The following is a 22,085-nucleotide window of genomic DNA, read 5'->3' on the forward strand; positions in this document are numbered from 1 at the left end:
GTTAGTGCTTCAGGCTATTAGAGGAAATCCTTCTACATAGACCAAACCCATCACTCCTAAAGGATACACATAAATGGCAATACATATTTTTAAGAAAAGGTCTCACTGTTGGAACTCACTGGGATTCCCTTTATTTCAGATTCCCATGCTTGGTGTTCTCTCTCTCTCTCTCTCTCTCTCTCTCTCTCTCTCTCTCTCTCTCTCTCCCCCCCCTCTCTCTTTTGTTTTTTGATTTTTTTTTAAGAAATATCCAAGATGCAGGATTTAAGCCCACTGAGATAGATATGTATTAAAGCAAATATAATAAAATGAGAAAGCACCTACAGAGAAACAACACAAAATTTCCATTAAATGAGTGAGTGCTAAATATATCTGCAAGGATAAAAGAGTAAAAACCTGGTATAATGAAGAAAACACCTTCCTGGAGAAAGCAAGTGTAGCTAGACAGATATTCTGCGATACAGAATAATGATCAAAAGGCAAAAAGAAGGAAGCCAAGAGGTTTGGAAAAACAGCAAAGTGACACTTAGAGCACTTTACACATGAGTGTCAAGGAGGGCCAGGTGAATGAAGGTTGTTAGAAAAGCCTGAGCAGTTTCATCTGCTGTGCTAGGGTATCACCACAACTCTCAAAAAGGAAAATAAAAGAAGCTTTAATTATATATTCACATGATTTTAGTTTTTGGAATCATATTATCAGACAACAGCAAATGAAACTATGTTTCAGTGTAAGTACAAATGTGTTTAAAGAATTTCTAATTTACTTTTTCTTGGCATGGTAATATAGAGAACCTAAAAACTAAATTTTGGTAATGTCAATATGCCCATCATTCAGAATCTGTCAAACTTGAAAGCAACACCCTTCCCTTCAGAGAAGCATCTGCTTATCCTTATGTTCCTTCAAGTCTGTTGCAGGAAAAGCAGGCATAGTTTTATGTATACAACTCCGAACTGATTAATGTTGGGGTACAGAATACCATTGGTAAATATTATGGCAAAATTGCTTATGGGCAGCACGATACTCATGATCCTTTCGGCTGAAGAAAACCACAACTAGTATTATCACTCAAAACTCATTTAATCTCAAGTCAGAGTCTTTACACCAAATGTCCAAAACAAGAGATGAATCTTCCACACAGATGTCAAAAATCAACATACCCACTCATCATCCTTTCTTTTCCAATCAACTCTCATTCTTGCTTCTTTATGGTTGTGAATACTGTCAGAGAGCCAGGCTTAGGCGCAAACTAAGATTAGCAATGAAAAGATGTGAGTTCCAACTTGGCTTTTCCTTGAGTCTGTTGGGAAATCCTGAGTGAGACAGTTCAAGCCTTTGGTTCCATTTAGTTCATAATGTTAAGAAGTTAAATCAAATTGCCATTAAGATGCTGTCTACCAGTTGAGCGTTGTAACAGTTTACCTTGAACTCCCACCTTCCCTTTCAACATGGGATCCTCCATATCCACAGTACCTGACTGCAGGTCCTCATGAACCAATTTCCTTACTCACTTTTCTTCCAGGATCCATCTCTGCACTCTAGGTCATCCTAGTATGCTACAGATATTACTTCTCCTTGCAATCTTCTCTGGGCCTTGAATTCACACTTGACTTGTTGTTTCTAACTGTCCTGACAAAGCTTTCAGTTTTGTTTGGTGATCTTTCTTTTCTTTGTTTTCTAAGTTCATGTTAAACCATGATATGTGCTGTTATTGCATGTTTTTATGCTCAAGACCCATATCTGTTTAATGTAAACATTATATTTTAGATCTATATTATGGCATTTTATTATAACTTTATATGAAATACATGAATGCTTGTTGTTGATGTCTAGTTTTCCAAACACATAATTACTACATTTTACCTACTGTTCCCATGGTGACAAACAAGTAGGCTGCCCGAGTTCCTAAATTTTACAAACAGCCACATTCTATAGAAACAATGACTAAGTTAGGCAATATAACTGCTAGAAATGTTTTTATTTTAGAAACATATAACTATATTAATATATATATACTTTGTTCCTAGAGTATACATAGAAATATGAATATAACTCAATAGCTAAAATGTCTATAATGAACAGACTATTATTTAAATGTTGTTGAACTATATGTTAATGCATACTATCCTCTTTTAGACTTCATTAGTATATTCTACCTCAAATCTATATACATATATATGCATGTGAACACACACACGGAAAGAATTCTCCTGTCTGCAGCTACTAGTGCTAGGATTACAGGTATGTGTCTTCATACCAAGATTCCATATTATAATTATGGCATCAATTTTTGAGTATAAACTAATATAGCATAATAATTCCTAACCATGAAATATGGAACACTAAGAAATCAGAAACTTTATACCTGATCTCAAGTGCTAGTTTGCAGTAAAAATGTCTGCAAGCTAAAAATATTGTATTAAATTACTTTTAGATTCTGAATATAAGATACATAAAATAAATTAATTTTGCTTTTAGACTTGATTCCACTTCTAAGCCAATTCTTTGTATATATGTAAATATGCCAAATTTTGGGAAAAACATTCAAAACACTCAAATTTGTAACTCTTCTGTCACATTGATTAGCTTTCATTTTCCAGAATGCTGTGACCTTTGAAATGCTTGCTCACAGTCTTTGCCCAATTATGTCTGGCTCTTACTTATCAATCTTTTTCTATTTTGGTTTATATTTTAAATGTTGAATAAGAAACATTTCCCATATACAATGTGTATATGACTTAAAAGAAACATCACTCCATGAATATGTACAATATTTATGTTTTAATGTATCATTTAAACCAAATTTAAGTATAAAGTTAAAAAAAGAAACATTTTCCTAGCCAAATCTTTAGATTATCTTATTAGAAAATATTCTGTGAAGTCTTGCTTTCCAATTAAAATATTAAACCTATAAAAAAATAAATTTGGAAAGGAAAATTCCTATAAAACTTTCTTATAGATAGAAACTATTTCCAACATGATAATTCCTTACTGACTTATAATGTTATTTCTGATATCCACACTTCCATGAATATATTCCATTTTGTTTTACTTGATAAAACTTATCCTTATAAATAATAAGTTTTTCCCTACATAATTAATTGTCTTGATCATTGACATTTTACTATTTTAAGGAGAAAGCAGATTACTATACTTCTTTCTATCTTTGTTTTTCTCTCTCTTTCCCTCTCTTTGTTTCTCCTGCTCTTTCTCTCCCCCCCCCCCCCGCAACAATTTACTCCAATTTACATTCATTTGAAATATAAAGATGTGGGAAAACAGTCTCACTAAAGAATTGAAGTTTCTCATCCTGGCGTAGTAGTTCTCGATTTTGTTTTGTTTTTAGATTTTTTTATTTCTTTGCCGACATTTTTCATTCTATCATTGCAAATTTCTATTTTTTAATTTTACTAATTTATTTAGAGTAAGCTGTGTGTTAGCACATGTGTGTACAGAGGTGTATTTGCCCCTACACACATGAACACATGTATAGAGTCAAGAGAACATCAAGTCTATTGCTCTCTGCCTTGTTCCTGGTTTCTCACAAAAAACAAGGCTCCCCATTTTCTCAGCTAGGGTAATGGCTGCAAGACCTGGCAATTCTCTTCTCTCCTACTTAATGCAAGGGTTACACTCATGCACAGCTATGCTTGGCTTTTTATCTCTGCAAAGGATCTAAATTTAGGTCCATATGCTTGCAGATCTTATCCACTGAGTCATCTCCCCTAGCTCCTATCATTTAAATTTTTTGAAGTTGTTCTTAATTAGTCACTGATTCATTTTGTTGTGCTTGTTTAGAAATCTTTGTATAAAAGATAATAAAATAAACAAACAAAATAGGATAGCCAACTCACATTGATGAAAAATAAGAATTCAAGTACAGTAAAAATATATATACTTAATACCACCACATCCAATCATAAACCAACACTTCTCGTCATAAAGGCCCACACAGACTTCAAAACAACAATAAAAGGTGTCTTCAATAATATTTCATTCTCATCTATAGTGACGCCATCTAGATAAAATATGTCAACAAATTTCAGAGTTAAGCTATACTGTAGATCAAATGGACTTAACAGACACCTACAGACTGTTCCACCCAAAAGCTGTAGAGTACACATTTCTGAATGATTAGTGAGTCACTAAAGGAATCTGGAAGGAAATAAAACAACTTTCAAAGCAAATAAAAATGAAAACACAACATACTGGGACCAGAGGGAACAAAAAAAGCAGTTATAACAGGAAAGTTTGTAGTTACAAATGCATACATTTAAAAAAGATCAGATGCCTCAAATAAACAAATAAATCGCCAGGTGTGGTAGCACAGGCCTTTAATCCTAGCACTCTAGAGGAAGAGGTAGGTGGGTCTCTGTGAGTTCGAGGCCAGCCTGGCCTACAAAGAGAGTTGCAGGACAGTTAGGGCTGTTATGCAGAGAAACCCATCCTCGACAAATATAATAAATAAATAAATAATCTAATAATAAAACTCTAGATCTTAGAAAAGTTTACCCCCAAATCAGCACAAGGAAAGAAATTATAAAGACCACAGTTTATATTCATGAAATGGAAAACTAAAGAACAATACAAAGGATGGGCTCTATGAAAAGGAGAAATGCACTGAGGAATGGATCCTTAGCAAAACTAGTCAAAGACCCACATCAATAGTTAGATGAAAGAGAAATAAAAATATATTGCAGCAGTTTTCAATGAGTTCTGGTTACCAGTGAATATTGTGAATTTCTATTACAACAAATTAGAAAAACCTAAATGCTACAAAATTACTTATCTTGAATTTGTTTTAATTTTACATATTTTTAGGGCTCAGTGTGTAGCTCAGTGGCAGAAGACTTGCAAGGCTGTGGGTTTGACCCCCACAACGCCAGTCCTACCTTAAATCTTATCTTAAAGTTGTATGCAGCTCTGCTTCCCTTATTCTTTTTAATAGGTACATAATGTTCCATTGATGGTAAGTATGCTCACTAGTTTTCTGTCAATTTGATACAAGTTAGGAGTTATTGGGGAAGGACAAATACACTGAAAAGCAAAGTATATCCTGAAGTTGCTTCCCTCAGATTGGGAGATTTGCTGTTTAATGACTGATGTGAAAGGGCCCAGTGCACTGTGGGCAGCACCACTTCTGGGCAGGTGGTCCTGGTTCTACAAGAAAGAGAGTTAAGCAAGCCAGAGACAGAAAGCCAGCAAGCAGCATTCCTTCACAGCCTCTGCGATAGTTCCTGCCCTAACTTCCCGCACTGACGGTCAGCACTCTGGAAGGGTATGCATTTAAAATTAAGCCTTTCCTAAGTTGCTTTGAGTCAAAAGTTTTATCATAAAAACAGAAAGTAAAAGACAGGAAGTCAATGACTATCTCTTCTAGGTACATCTTTTTCTTTCCAATCTCGGCTTCCCACTCCTCTACTGGTAGTTCCTAGTAACTACCTGCTATGAAACAGGTTTTGGAGCCTCCTTTTCTTAGGCACAAGTCCAATGGAAGATAAGCAATGGACCACTTTTCTAGGGGAGTGAGTTTTCTGTTGTAGCACTGGCTTACTATTCTATATCCCTTCACATACACGTTACAGTCAGCTCCTGACTCACTGCTCTTATGGCTGATGTTCATACATGCAGTGTTTCTGGCAAAGGTTTAATAAAATGGAGAAAGAAAACATAATAGAAAAATCTATGGCATTATAAGTAATTCCCTGAATGTATATAATTAATAAAAAAAAAACACCAAAATTCATGCCTAAAAATACCTAAGATGTTTTCGAAGTTTCTCGATCTCCATGTTTTGTTCAGTTACTGTTTTCAGGAAGTGTTGGTTAGTCTGTCATAAGAACAAATAAAAAAAATTAAGTATTAAAACATTTAGGAACTATATTTTTAAAGGTGACATACAGCATATAAGCAAAACACAAAATAGAACAAAACAAGGTTAGGTTCTTGATAATCAACTATGTTTTTTGTAGGCAAAACCTTGGGTCTTCCTTCCTCACCTTTACTCCTATGGATCCTGCTTCCAACTACCAGACCCTGCACTGTTGTCCAAGGGCTTTCTCTGGCTGATGGACATGTGTAGGAAACTGAAGTGCTATAGGCTATGGGATCAATAGTGTGTACTGTAAAGCAGTCTAACAATGTTAATGGGACCGAGGTATAAATAATACGAATTCCCATGTTGATGATGAGTAGGACAAGACCTATAGCTCCAGAAACACTACTAATTTATCTATTTTTCTAAAAACTTGAAAATTACATGTATTTATTGAAGAAAGGGACATGCCACATGGCATGTGAAGGTCCAAAGCCAACTTGTGGGGAATCAGTTCTCTCCTTTACCACATGGGGCCCAAGAATTAGACTCAGGCTTGGTATCACCACCTTTATCCACTCAGTCAGCTTTCTGGCCCAATTTATTTTATTTTAAAATCAATTAATTTTTCGACAGTATTGATATATAGTCCAGACTGGTGTGTCAAACTTTCCATCCCTGACTCTGCTTCCAGAAATACTCATCTATGCTTAGCTTATTTATATTTTATGATATATTTATGTAAGTGAGTTTCACTATAACTTCTGCAGGTAAAAATATCCTTCAATAATCAGATTTTCATTTCTTTTTTCATTCTCTCCTTTATTTTATATCTCTATAATCTCCTTTAAAATAAAAATATAACATCATTTCCTCCCTCTCTCCATCCTTCCGTTCTACCTCATATATCCTTTCAAACTCATGTTCTCTTCTTCTTTCCCACTGTTATACATATATGTCAATGTGAATATATAAATACAACCTGATGAGTAAATTTACTGCTGCTTATAGGTATATTCTTTTAGGGATGACCACTTGCGATTAGATAAACATTTAGGGTAGGGTGTTCATCTATAGGAAAGACAATTTCTTCTCTAAGTAGCTTTAAATCATCAGTAGCTCTTCACCTAGGGGTGTCTATTAGGTCTATTTGGCACCATGCAAAATGTCACGCTGAAGTTTGTGTTTTTTCAGTAGTATCTACTGATACTGAGTGGCACACTGACATTTCCTTCTATTATTACATCCCTTTATATTTACTGGTAATTGTTTATGAACCTGGGTACACCAATATTCTTTGCATAATATAAGCAACAGTTGCATTTTCTTCATGGATTGTTCCCTTTGTCAATATGTAGGAGTCTTTGCCTCTTTAGATTAGTTTGGATTGAAGGCTGCTCCGTACATATGGGTTTTTACTGTTGTTAATCCTAGAGGTCTGTTAGCTTTCTGAGTAGAGCATGTAGAATCCATTCCTAATTCTTATTTATTCATGTTTCCTCATGAAAGTTATTCTTAGGTCTCATGATTCTCTTTTCCTTCTTTCAGCATTGGAATCTTTTAAATATACTCCTCAGTGCTGGCTTTGCTGGCATGTGCTTCTTTCATTTGTGTTCATCTTAGAATGTCTTTATCTCTCCAATGGTTTTAAATAACTGTTGGATATGATAATCGTAGTTGGCAGTTCTGTACTCTAAGAGATTGAAATATATTATCCCGTGCTTTCTTGGCTCTTATGAGTTTCTCTTGAGAGGAGAGGTCTGATGTAATTCTAACGAGTTTGTCTTTAGATTCAACTTGGGATTTCACTCATAGCTTTCACTATTTTGTTTTTGTTCTGTACTCTTGGCATTTAACTATAATGTGACACAGAGACATTCTTTTCTGGTCCTATTTGGAGTTCTTAATGGTTCCTATTCTTGGATTGCCGTATCTTTTTGTAGATTTGGGAAATTTTCTGCTATAATGAACATGTTTTATACATCTGTTTGCTTTTTAAATCGTAGCTCCTCTTTTTGCCCTTAAATTTCTTCAGTTTTGTTAGTTACTGAAAACTGTGGTAATGATTTTTTTAAACTTATCTCTAACTCTTACCAGGAATTAGTTCCATGACATCTTGAATTCCTGATTCTGTATTTTTATTTAATTTACTAAAATTTTAATTCTTCTTTTTGAGTTATCATATTCTTTCATTTGATCTGGACTCCTCCAGTCAATTTTTTTCAGGCTCCTATGGTTCCATTCTTTCTTTGTTAAGATTAATTTTTTTACTTTACATGCGGACCACAGTATCCCCTCCACCCTTTCCTCTCAGTCCTTCCCCTCTCCACCCGACCCCACACCCCATACCGAGTATACCGAACTGCAGCAAGACTTCTATTGAGGCCAGCTGAGGCAGCCCAGTATGCGGAAAGGGTCCCAAAGTCCTTTGAGAGTCAGAGACAGCCCCTGATCCCTCTGTGAGGAGTCGCACATGAAGACCAAACTACACCACTGTTACATATGTACAGAGGGCCCAGGTCAGTCCGATGCTCCCTGGTTGGCGGTTCAGTCTTGGTGCCCATGGGCCTAGGTTAGTTGATTCTGTAGGTTTTCATTATTTCTATATGGCATTAAACTATTTTCCCCTTTTTTCAAAGTCTACATGTTTCATGAATTATTTTCAGTGACATCAGTGAACATCTAATTAAGAGTTGCTTTACATTCTCTATCCCACCTGTCTGTCTGCCTGTTTTTCTGTCTCTCCTTTGTCTCCTTTATTAAGTGCTGGTTTCTGAAGATTTCTATGGTTCCTTTGAAATATCTGTTTTTTCACTTTTTTTGGAGGACTGTTTTGGTTTCTAGACATGAAAAGAGACTGGAATACTCCTGGTCTTCATAGACTTGATATCTTCTAAGACAGAGCCTCCACCAATTAGCTAGTCCCAGGGTTAGGAGATACCCTGTATTAATTTCCTCCCATAGATATAGTGGCAGCAATGGCTTTGTGATGAGGGGCAAGGCACTGTGACATGCTTCATTCTATGTTATGAACCCCACATTTCCTCCAGGCAGCTACACTGTGATGGTCAGAGCATGAAGACAAACGAGACAAAGGAGACTGACAGGTTTCTAGAAAACCCTAAGAAGACAGGGTGCTGGATATAAAGACCCATTCTTTCCTGCAAGAGGAACCAGGAGCTACCTAAGCTTTTGTTCATTAGCTAGCAATGAGGACAGTGATGGCCAGGGGCAATGGCATCTATTAGTCTAAGTAGTACCACACCACCATTATTTGCACAGTAGCTAAACTGTCTAGGAACTGTGAGAACTCCAAGACAAACAAGAAAGAAGCCAATTTATTGAGAACCCCTTAAGAAAAGCTGAGGCTAGATATGCACACCAGCTTCTTACTTCCCCTGGAGGAAGCTGAGAGCTAGAGAGTCTTATTTTGATCATATGATCCTATGGGAACCATGTCTCTAGTACAAACCCAAACCAACCCTCTGGCTTTACTGACTCTGTTTTCATCTTTTCCTGGGAAACAGAAACTTAATGGGCTCTGACTGCTGAATCACTGTGTTTGTGGGGAAAAGGTTCAGGTTTATCTGACACCTTCCTCAAGTTTCACTAAAATACACTTCATTTATCCTACATTCATTACTTTATTGTGCAACTGCAGTAGGAGACCTTTTTAATGGGGATTGCTTCCTTTTTATAGGGACTGTTCCTTTTTGTTTTGATCTTGACTCAGATTTGCTCCTGCCACTATACTCCTAATGCTTTTTGATTTGTACAAGATTGTTCATGACAACTTTTTGCTTAGCATTTGCTTGATATTGTACACACACACACACACACACACACACACACACACACACACACACACACACACACACAACTCTGCTGTTCTGGCATGATAGTATGAATGGTCCTAAACTCAAAAGAAATCTGCCTGCTTTGGCCTCTGCCTCATGAATGCTGGAATTAAAGACACCACCACAGATTAATATATCCCTGACAACACTGAACCATCCTTTTCCTATGACTTTCCCTAAAAATATTTTGGGGTTATTGATAAAATAAGCTATCTATAGTAGAAATATCAAACAAAGGATTATAAAATTCCTACAGATCTAGGAGATACACTGAGAGAAACAACAAATAATTGTGACATTAAGTTAAAGTATTAGTGTCTAGAAATATATACTATTGTATAGAAATGTATTATTAAAAGCCTTTAATTATAGACCTCACAATCCTTTTGTTTTGGAGCATTTTACTTGAATTTTAAGACTACTCAGAAATATATTGTAAAAAACCTATGATGCTAAATCTCAAATGTTAGCCAGTATGGAGGTTCATCTACAGTTCCAGGGAGAGCGTGGCAGGAGGACGGTAAGTAGCCAGCCTGGGTAAATCCAGGCTAGTCTAGGCTACATTATGAGGTTAATGTCTCAAAGATGACATAAACAAACATGTTACCATAAATAGGAGACATTTGACTAAAGGATAATAAGACAGTGCAATAACATGGGATGACTTACTTTTGATGACATAAGTCTACTCTTAAGCACAGACATTGTTTAGCAGGAATTAACAGAGTAACTAGGGAAGAATGGAAGGCACAGGGAGAGATCACCTAGGGTGCCATAATTCTATTACTCAACAATGAGTAAAAATAAAATTCCAAGGAGGTATAGAAAGCAAAAAGAAAATAAGAGCATTAAAAGAGATTAAGTGAAACTGGGAGGCTGAATTATATTTGTTTAAAAGAGAAGTAGGAAAATTTACATCTATATATAACATATATGAATCCCACATACTGACAGTTAATTTACAGATGGTTCTTAATTCAATTAAATTTTAAAAAAGAAGCAATTATTCCTTCAACAAAGAGTTACATTATACTTCACCTTTCTGGCCATGTGTGATAAGAAACACTAAAGAAAAGGTGCATGCATTGCTTTTGAGGCGCTGAAGGTCTAAGTCACTTACTCTTAAGTGACCTTGCCAAATATCCTAAGAGAGTTTTCAGATTAGGATTTAATTCAAATACATGTTAGCTAGATCTTTAAGGGATACTATGAAGTATGTTCAGTTACTTAATATGTAAAAAAAATTAGAAAAACAATGTTTATATGCTTTAATTTATACAACATGCTTTGTTGCTTTGATGAGAACAGGCATAAATAAATATAGTTGCAGTTTTCTAATTTGTAAAAATTAAGTACAAGAAATGGTTATTTCTACTTACCATTTCTATGTTCTCATTAGCAACATGAAGTTTCTTCGTTAGTTGTTGAAAATTGTTCAGCTGGTCCTAACAAGAAAATATGGTAAGTCCATAGTGTTTTACTGGTAGCCCATACTTTAAGTAAAACTAAAATCAAACACCTAAATTTGTATGACATAAGCATCAGATCTTCTATTATGTGAATTAGTAGTAAAATAAATTAAAAATTACAATAATTAAAAATTAAACAAGGAGGCAATGGTGATACTAATGATTTATATTTCATGTAAAATTATTATTTGTACAAATTTACATACCAGTAAATAATATTTTAAATATAAAAAACATACATTTACAAACATTTAAGTGATTAGATATTTCAAAAGCTATAGAGTATGTATATGACACTGGAAACTACATGTTCAAACATATCCAAAAAGGATAAGATACTGCAAAGGAGTCACTGTGGTTATTGTGCAACTGTTGTAAAAAGTTCCCATGTTCCATAAACTTAAAATCATTTGATTAGGTCACTTGATCCTATTAAACACTACTTATACAAATAAAATAAAGCTGGGACAGGCTGCTAGCACGTTAGATAACAAAAGCAATGATCAATAGGCAACTAGGGAAATAGAGATAAAGTATTGTTTACAAAAATATCAAATGATAGAATTATAGCAGAAGAAGGATCCTGTGTGAAAACAACAGAATAGTTTAGGGGCTCAGCTGCTGACCATTCTGAAACAGCCTTGAAGAATTTACTTTTTAAAGTGTTTTTTCTAGACCTCAGACTAGTCACAGATCCTGTTATGTGTTATTTCAAACTACAGCATTGATATGAAAAATCTTGTGAACTAGAATACCATCTAAGTATCATTAGGATTACACAGGCAGAAATTCACTATAATAATGGTATTCACAAATCTGAACTTGAAGAATTAACAAATGAAAATCCACTTATTTTAACAGATAACTCCCAAGAGAACAGTACTCAAATGTACTTAGCAGTAAAAGAATCAACAGACACTTGGCAGGTAGAGGCAGATGGATAGCTGTGAGTTTGAGGCCAGCCTGGTCTACAAAGTGAGTCCAGAATAGCCAAGACTACACAGAGAAATCCTGTCTCGAAAAACAAAAACAAACAAACAAACAAAAACAAACAAAAAAGAAAAACAAACAACAACAAAACAACCAATAATAACAACAACAAACCAACAGAAAAATAATGAAGGCAGATTTTTTAATTGATAGATAATTTCTTTTAAGAACACATTCTTTTTTTCTTTTTAAAAAGACTTATTTATATATATATATATATATATATATATATATATATATATATATATATATATATAATGTTGTATCTGCATGTACAAGGGCACACCAGAAGAGGGCACCAGATCTCATTATAGATGGCTGTGAGACACCATGTGGTTGCTGGGAATTGAACTCAGGACCTCTGCAATAGCAGCTAATACTTTTAACCTCTGAGCCAACTCTCCAGTCTGGGATAGGTAGTCTTTATGAGACAATTTTGTTAACAGTTAAAAAGCAAAAGCTAGATGCCTGATGTAAAAACACTCTTGCTTTAGACAGAAAGAAGTGTTCAATAACCAGTAAGATTTCTTTCTATGACAAAATTACAATTAATTTATAGTCAACATACTAGACATCTACTTTAGCAATAGGTCACATTTAATAGTGTGAACATTGCTATTTGACAGCGTTATAATTTGAACAAGTATATTTGAACAAGTTTCTCTATTCATTGTAACTCAATGAACAGCTTTTGTTTTATTTCAAAACAGGTAGGAAACGAAGCAATGAAACTCCAGGTCAGCGTATAAAAAAATATCTTTCCCAAGCTAATGCACCTTTTGCTTTTAATCACATTCAAAACACAACATGTGCTGAGACAGTACTTTGATTCCTTATTTGTTTAAAAGATTCTGAAATAAATTTATTAACCTTAAAAAATATGAGAGACCTAGAAGTTTCTTTCCAAAACACCTTCTTTCATGATACAGTTTCTGACCAATATATACGAAAATCATGAAACCCAGGTTTACTTTTTGCTTTCGGTTTTCAAACACATGAATCTGGGCTTCAGTCAGGTGTTCCTGGTAGAGTTTCTGTATACTTTCTAACTCCTGAGAAGCAGTCTGCCAGAGTTCCAGAGCCCAAGTTTTTTCCTATCAAAGAAAAAAGAATTGATAGTTTCTTAAAGTATCAGCAGGCTATTTACTGCTAGCATAATTCAATCTTATTCTTTTAGAAATGGTTGTTATAAAGTTACAAAGTAAAACCAGGATGTATGTAAAGATGGAAGTTATGCATAGTTTAACGATAAGAACACTGTCAGAGAAATGTACTATTAGAGACCACAACATTGTACTTAACTACAACGACCACAATCATCACTAGGTGGTGCAGTCTTATGGAATAACATTGTATACACAGTACATCACTGACAGGCTGTTTTTTGGCATGTGACTGTAATATAATATTTTTAAATGTTAATAGTAACTTAGAAAATAAATCTAAAAGTAAAATTCTCTTAGTCTGAAATTTTAATTATAGATATAATAGCTAAAATTATTGCTATCAGCTGTATTATTAAAAACCTCTCTATTTGTTTTATATAAAAAAGTGTAAATTAAACCTTTGTATTACTAAAGGAGAAAAGCCCTGAGAAAGTACAGTATGATTTTCTGATTGTAAGGAGTTCAGTTTTTATTATAGAAAATATGGAAAATAAACAATAAAGAACTATTTAAAACTTTAGTATTTGTCCTTCTAATAAATATTACTAATATATGGATATAATCTTTATAAATATTGACTGTTTTTTTCTATAAATCTTTTATAAATGTATTCTGGGATACAATTTTTTAAGATTTATTTATTTATTATGTACACAGTGCTCTGTCTACATGTGTGCCTGTATTCCATAAGAGGGCATCAGACCATATTATAGATGGTTATGAGCCACCATGTGCTTGCTGGGAATTGAACTCAGGACCTCTTGAAGAGGAGCTAGTGCTCTTAAGCTCTGAGCCATCTCTCCAACACCTGGGATACAATTTTTTAAGTTTTTCTTTTTAGTGAAATCATAATCACATAATGTATTGTTTTTAATATGACTTCACTTGGCATTTTATACTAAGATTTTTCTTAATTCATCAATAAGTGCATATTGTGCCATGGCTATCTAAGAGGCACTTCAATAGCTAGCATTTGGAAGGACAGCGTTCACTTATGTCTGTAAACAACTGTAAATCCCTCCTAGTCTGGAACAGAGAACTTTCCACATCATTTTTGTTAGTATTTTTGATGCTCCTTTCATCTATCTATACATTGAAAAAATTCAATGTTAAAATCATGTTTCTCAACAACATAAACATTGCCTTTCCAATTTACCTAAAATACTATTCATAAGTATTCTTAAATCAGATTTCTAGGGAATAAATAGATAATTATAAAATCAAAGCTGTAATTCATAATTTCTAGGACTAGTCATAAGCAAAGAAATGGAGCCACAAAGGTTTTTCTCTACCCACAGAGCTACAAAGTAGAAGAGAGATTCAAATTCATACAAGGTCTGAGATACAGGGATGTAAAATTATAAAGTGAAATAAAGTTTCCTTATGTACAAATTCATAAAAACTGTAACATTGAAAATAATAGGACACAGAATAGCAAAAATTTCAAAAACTACATCAGAAGTAAAAGAGTCAGAGAAAATATAATTTTAGAAGGATAATTATGTTATAATTTTTGAAAATTAAAAATGGTATCAGAATAAAACACAAAAACATGTACATTTAAGGAAATGAAAGTATTTATTACTCTTTTCTTTAGAATTTTCTTTTAACATTAATTATTCTTAAAGGACAAAAATGTTCAAAATGCTATATGATTCAGTTAAAATATATTTGAAACAATATTTGTAACAAACAGGCCATTTATTACAAGTTTTAAGTTTTAAGAAAAATCAAATGCTTTTGATGCTCTGTTCAATACCAAAAGGCCAGCCCTGAAATTATATATACAAGTGACATTATACAGTGAACAGATTATATTTAGAGATGTATGTATATATACATATATGCATGTAACACTAATTAATGAAAAAAATGTCATGAATGTGAAAACAAGAAAGAGTATATTGCAGGGTCTGGAGTAGCAAAGACAAGAAGAGAAAGAAAAAAATGAAGTAATTGTAGTATCAAAAATAAAACAATAAAAAAGGTTAACACTTATTTCTGAAGACTTGAAGTTTAATAAATTTAAAAAGCTATGCCACTTACTTGGTTGGCTAGTTGCAATTGTTCTTGAAGGTTCCTCACAGTCTCATCATCTGCACAGATGTCATTTCCTATCCCTGTGCCAAAGGGAAGGGCTTCTGACTGCTTTTCAACAGCATCTTTTAATTTTCTGTGCAACCTTTGCAATAAGCAGTTAGTGTCATACTCTTTTTAATAACAGTATAATTAGAGGATCATTATCATTTTAGTATACTTCAAATAAAAATAAATGAAATCATTAAATACTATGTGAATAAAAGTATAAATGTTTTCAAACACATCAAACAGATAGTCAAGTAGAATTCTGTTTGCCCTACAGAGATTTAAGAATTTCAGGAAAGTAAAATTCAGATGTTTCATCATACTAAAAAATAAAATAACTTAAAGATAGACTATTACATATGTTATCTATTATATACATATGAATTTATGACATAACTTTTTCTTAATTTTTCTGATGTTTCTATGCAGTGTAATTACCAGACAATTATTTCAAACTATTGAAAACCTCCAAAAAGATGTCTTTTTATAAATGGGCTCTCACAATTCAAACTCATTTTGTTCAAGAGTCAATTGTACATGAATTTTTAGCTCTTTGAATTTATTTTCTACAGTTTTTTGGTATTTGCTCTTATATTGTCTTTTCTTTTTTATTGTAAAATAAACTCATTTTAAAATATATTTTGTTTAATTTATTCAGATTACAACTCAATTGTTATCCCATCACTTGTATCTTCCCGTTCCTCCCTCCCTCCCGTTTTACCCTATTCCTCTCCCCTAGGTCTAAGACCGAGGGGGACCTCCTCCCCCACTATATGGTCACAGGCTATCATCTCATCTTGGTAGCCTGCTTATTCTTTCTTTGAGTGCCACCAGGCTTCCCCAACAAGGGGAGGTGGTCAAATATGGAGCATCAGAGTTCATGTCAGAGTCAGTCCCCACTCTCCACATAACTGTGGTGAATGTCCTGTCTATTGGGTAGATCAGGGTAGGGGTTCGATGTTTACTACTTGTATTGTCCTTGGTTAGTGCAATAGTTTGAGCAGAGCCCCCTGGGCCCTGATCCACCTGTTACGATGTTCTTCTCGTAGGTTTCTAGGACCCTCTGGATCCTTCTATTTCCCCATCTCCTATAGTTCTCTTATCTAGAGTCCCAGCAGGATGTCTTTACATCTGGTTTAACATTCCCAATTCTCCCATTATTTCTCACATCTATCAGTACATCTTTTTATAGTTTAAATTTTCTATTTGGTTCCTTTTCAAAATATTCACAAGGAAGATAAGACTGCAACTTAATGCAGCCACTACTGAAGCTGAAAACAGAACTATGGTATGATCAAGCCCTACCACTCCCTGGGTTATACTTTGATGGGCTCTAAGTCAGCATATAGCAGTCTTACTAGCAGATTCATGTGTACTGTGGCAATATTTACAACATCAAAGTGGTGGAATCAACCTAGATATCAGCAGATGATAAATATATAATGAATTTTATTCAACTACATGAAACAAAAGGATGGACTCTGGGATCACCATGTCAAATACTGCAGGCTTTTTCTTATTTGGAATTTAGATTTCAAAGAAATATGTAAGGTATAAAAATAGGAGAAATTACGTGGGAAGAGGTAGGGATTTTGCTGGGTGAGAAAGAGCAATTGGAACTGCCCAACACTTAATAGGTTATCAAATACTTGTGACTACTTACTTTTGTTGTACCTGACAAGGAACTTAAGGGAGGAATGGTTTATTTTGGCTCAAGACATATCTAGTGGGGTGAGCATGGAGCAGGTGGCTCCGTGTTGGTATATGTATAAAGCTATGTGCTCAACTCTGAGTAGATTGGAGAAAGCAGAGAAATGGGAATGCAGCATTCATCTGGCTTTCTACCTTTCCCTCTTTATTCAGTCCAGAACTCATGGGATGGTGCTGCTCACACTCAGTGTTTCCCTCGTCAGTATCCTCTCTGGGAAACCTTTCTATACACACCCGTACGACACATGTCTTCAGGGGATTCTACATCTAATCAGGTTGAGAATGAATGACTATTTTACTGATTCATTAATATTAACTCAGAAGATACATGGTTCCACACTTCTGTAGACAACTTAATAATGTCCTTAGAGAGGCAGAGGTTTTACCATATTTTCTTTCATTTAGTCTTGCTGAGTCTCTAGAATCTGAGCTCATGGTTAAACAATTGCCTCTAAGTGTGTATCCGCTGGTAAGTCAGCCAAGCCCCACTGTACACATCCACGAATCTTTTGGCAGCACAAATTGGTCTTGACAGGGGCCAGGAGCATGAAGTTTGGTAAGTTTAGTATTTTTCTTATGAAATGATTTCATTATTTATAATTAGTTCCTGCATACTATGCATCCCTACAGAAATGTCTTTAAAATGTTTCTAATCCAATACTATGGCACTGCACACGACTGCATAACCCAAAGCCACTGCTAGTTTCCATTCATTATTCACACGTGAGCATATATTTTTCTTAAAATATTTCCTCATAATTTATCAATTATTTTGATTTTGCAATCACTAACTATGACATGTAACTAAAAGTACAATTTTTCGCTAAAGGCATAATTAGCAGAGCTCACTGAAAAAGTGCCTTTAAAAACTGAAAGTCCATTTTTTCCACTTTGCTATCATGAAACCCAACTGATGCTATGGTTTGTATATGGCTCCTGTCAAATATGTTGAAATGTGAAGATTTTGAGAGGGTAGAGTCTGTAGGAGGGGATGTTAGACATCTTGACAACAAATTAGGTCTTGTTATTAATAGGCACGAAAGTGACTGTTCCGAAGTATGCTGGCATACACGGCCCTTCTCCACGTGCCCCCTCCTACTCTACATTTCTCCACCACGATATGGCAGCATTGGGCCTTGACTAGAAGCTGAATGATGTTAGTGCCATGTTCTTGGAACTCCAGAACTATGGGAGTCAAATAAACACCTTTTCTGTATGAATTACTCAGTATCAGACATCCTTTACCGAAAAAAAAATTCACCACATTCACACTATTACATGACTTTGGAATAGAGATTTTAAAGGCTAGTTTCATGAAAAGAATGTAGTAAACAAATATACAAAACAGCTAAATGGTTATTATCTTTACATCATAAATTGCCTTGTCTTCCCAGTTCATTAAAAATTAAGCTCAACCTAAGTATACTGGCGATTGAAAAAAAAAATCACTGTAAAATTCTTTACTAGGATATTAAAAGTCTGATTAACAATAACTATTTTAAGAAAGAAAATTAAAGCTAAAAAAACCACCATAGATTAAAAAAATACAATGAATGAAAAACTTTAAACCTAATTTAAAAATTTACTCAACTGTATACTTTAATAAGAATCCACAGTATAAGTCTAAGAGGGTCCCAAAATCAGAAAGGAGGCTTAATAAAAAGTACATTTTAAAGAAATGAAACGATAATATACTTGAAGTGAAGATATAATTGCACAGGAATGCTATAAAATTCTAAAGAACGTGCGCTGGCTAGTTTAGGGTTTTTTGTTATTTATTTACTTATTTACGTATTCATTTATTTATTTATATCAACTTGACAAAAAGGTCATCTGGGAAGAAAGAACATCAATTGAGAAAATGGCTCCATCAGATTGGCCTATAATAACCTGTGAGGTAACCCATTGTGAACAGTGCCACCCCTGGCAGATGGTCCTGAGTTGTGTAAGAAAATAGAGTGAGCAAGCTACAGGAAACAAGGCAGTAAGCAGCACTCCTTCACGGTCCTCACTGTAGGTTTCTGATCCACTTGAGTTCCTGTCCTGCTTCCCCTAATAACACTGTGAGCGTAAGTCAAATAAATTCTTTCCTACCAGGGTGGTGTTTATCACAGCACTAGAAAACAAACCAGAACATGTACTCATTTAAGTACAAGTACATGAAACTACAGAAGAATACAACAAGGGAAGTGAAATGTTAGGAGTCCATGCATTGAAAAAATGTAGGCCTCAAAAACGCCACCCCCACCTCCTGACCTTCCAGTTTTGGTTTAGTTACAAGTCAACAACAGATCAAATTTCTATAGTTTCATGTTTCTTAACATTAAATTTTAGGAACTCAAGACAGAATAAAATGTAATATTCTTGACTATCAAGTTTTACAATTCTAAAATGTTGAGAGAAGTCATAGTAGACAAAGTAAAATAGCCATAGGAAAATATTATTAAATGTTTTAATATTTACTACCTTAAAATTGTGAGACGAAAACAGAAAATTTTTTCATTAAGCGCATCTCAATGTGAGAATGGACATTTGAAGTACCTATTATCTAGCATGTTGCAATGGGCAACTGACAGTTTTGCTTATATTTCTTAGTTCTGTATCCAGATAGCACCTGAAAGTCTAAAACTATTTCCAAGATGTTTTCAAAGATGTTGCTGAAAAGATTAAAATTTTAGCAGAAGCACTTAAAAAGAGACAAACATATCTTAGTAAGAAAAATAAATAATGAACAAAAAAAATGGATGAGATGAATAAGCATTTCACGAAAATGTACATGAAAAATAGGCAAACATTAAGTAATCAGAAAATGTAAATTAAGATAGCAATAAGAAGTTACATAACAGTGACAAAGATAGTAATTAGGAAGCCTGATTAGAATTATTACTGGAAAAACTATAGATCAATATGAATTAAAAATACTACTGGTGAGAAAATTTACCTTGCCTACAAGATATGCAAGGATAAAGAAAGAGCAGAGATTGAGGGGATGTCCAACTAATGCCTGGCCACACCATGTAAGAGAACCAACCCCTGAAACTATTAATGACACTCTGCTATGCTTGCAGACAGGAGCCTACCAAAGCTGTCCTCTCAGAGGTTCCATCCAGCAATAGATCCAAACATTCTGTGACTCACAGCCAATCACTGGGCAGAGCTCAGAGAGCCTTGTGCAAGAATAGGAGAGATACGACCCTGGAGAGGACAGGAGCTCTACAAGAAAACTATCAGAGCCAACTAACCTGGGCCCACGGGGGCTTACAAAGACTGAAGCACCATGTATAGACTGGACCTAGGCCCCCTACACCTATGTACCAATGGGCAGCTTGGTTTTCATGTGGGTCACTTTGTAAGGGGAGTGGGGGCTGTCTCTGACAAGGACTTTCTTGCATGCTTTTCTATTATTTCCCCTTGCCAGGCCACCATGGTAGAGGGTGCATTCAGTCCTGGCATAGGTAGGTGTGGGGGCTCCTGTTTTCTGAAGGGCAGGGGAGGAGGCATACAGGAAAGCGGAGGGAGGGTGGGACCAGAAGGAGATGAGGAAGGGGGCTACGAGTGGGATGTAAAGTGAATAAATAAATAAATTAAATAAAAAGATACCACTGGTGAGAATGTAAATCAACTCATATAGCCAAGTCATAAATTACGTTGACATTAAAGTACAAACCTATATATATAACCTGACAATTTCATCTCTTGAAATTTTCATACCTGTGCATGATGGTGGAAAGAATTAAGTTCCAGAAAACTGGATGATACAATATTTAGTATTAAAAATGTAAGCAGAAATCAATATAGTATTTACTTTTGGTAGAGAACACAAGGATAGGAACTACAAGGAAATTATGGATAAATGCATTAGGGTTGGCAACATTTTTAGGTTTTAAGTTGGTTGTTCGTTTGTATTTAATCAGTATGTTTCCTGTTACACATATCTTTACATTCTCTTATTGCTTGATAATATTTATATGGTACTTATGTGGCCTATTTCAAGCTATTATTTTCTTTCTTACAGTTAGCCCCATGAAATAATGCTCTTTTGTCACAGTCTAGCCAAGAAAAACCTCAGTATCAAGCATGAGAATCCTCAATTGTGAAACCTTGGACAGGGAGGCCAAAGGACACGCACCCCAACAATACAGACTACTAGCCTTGCCCTTCCGTTGCTTCCCAGAATTTGGTCTCTATTGCTGAAAACAACACACCTTTTTGGACATAAGACACAAAGAAACTGAGCTAGAAATAAACTGGAAGTCTCCCTGAAGACTAGTACTTACAGTACTAGAAAGTGAACGCTACTAAGGGGGAAAAAAATCACCAGTCTCATCCAGCTGTGCTACCTATAAAACACAACAAAGACCAGATTAGACACTTCTATCTTGTGATTAAACAACATCTGTCTAATTGGACTTAAGGATTAAAATAGGAAATTCAGATCTACTACAATATAACCTAGGCAACTATCTAGGACTAGTGAGGCCATATAACCTAGAGGAGAAATCATTACTACCACTTTCCTAAACCAGTATTGTTTCTAACTCATCGTAAATATCTACCCTTATAGCCACAGATAATTGTAGCTCTCAGCTCTTATAAAATAAGCTTACTTTTTGGCAGCAGATAAGACTACTACAGAAAACTATAACTGGTCAAAATGCAGAAAATTGACTATGAGGTGCCCAGCCACACTTTAGAAAACTACCTCTATATATGAGACTAAGGTACCACATAGGAAGAGGAAGCAGAAAGATTGTAGAAGCCAGACCAGGATGTTTGCTAAGAGACTATGTATTCTAGATACTCCAGCGAAGCTACTCTCATCAAGTCTCAACAACATGGTAGCCTAAACCAAGATCTGAACAATGACATCAGTTGACATGACTATCGGGGGGGGGGGGGGGGGAAATCTCACAAGGTTTCACCCTTAGAGGAAGGGCTAAAGGCAATTAAGGGTTGCTGAGAGAGGCAAAATTAATGGCTAATCAATCCCCTGTG

The 22,085-nt window shown here is 34.9% G+C and overlaps 1 protein-coding gene across 3 annotated transcripts in view; it reads right to left on the reverse strand.

The window, feature by feature from the left end:
- SCLT1 (sodium channel and clathrin linker 1) overlaps positions 1-22,085 on the reverse strand; it is a 140,782-nt gene that overhangs the window by 86,640 nt on the left and 32,057 nt on the right. For all 3 annotated transcript variants that reach the window (XR_014776753.1, XR_014776754.1, XM_084768866.1), the window contains exons 6-9: positions 15,342-15,477; positions 13,101-13,223; positions 11,050-11,115; positions 5,758-5,828 (exon numbers count right to left, since the gene is read on the reverse strand). Coding sequence is in view for 1 of the 3 variants with exons in the window: in XM_084768866.1 (XP_084624992.1) it covers positions 5,758-5,828; positions 11,050-11,115; positions 13,101-13,223; positions 15,342-15,477 (396 nt within the window). In the remaining 2 variants the exon portion in view is untranslated. The remainder of the gene's footprint in view (positions 1-5,757; positions 5,829-11,049; positions 11,116-13,100; positions 13,224-15,341; positions 15,478-22,085) is intronic.

The sequence above is a fragment of the Acomys minous genome (assembly GCF_964271855.1).
Source record: "Acomys minous genome assembly, chromosome: 19".
In the NCBI taxonomy this organism is placed as follows: domain Eukaryota; kingdom Metazoa; phylum Chordata; class Mammalia; order Rodentia; family Muridae; genus Acomys; species Acomys minous.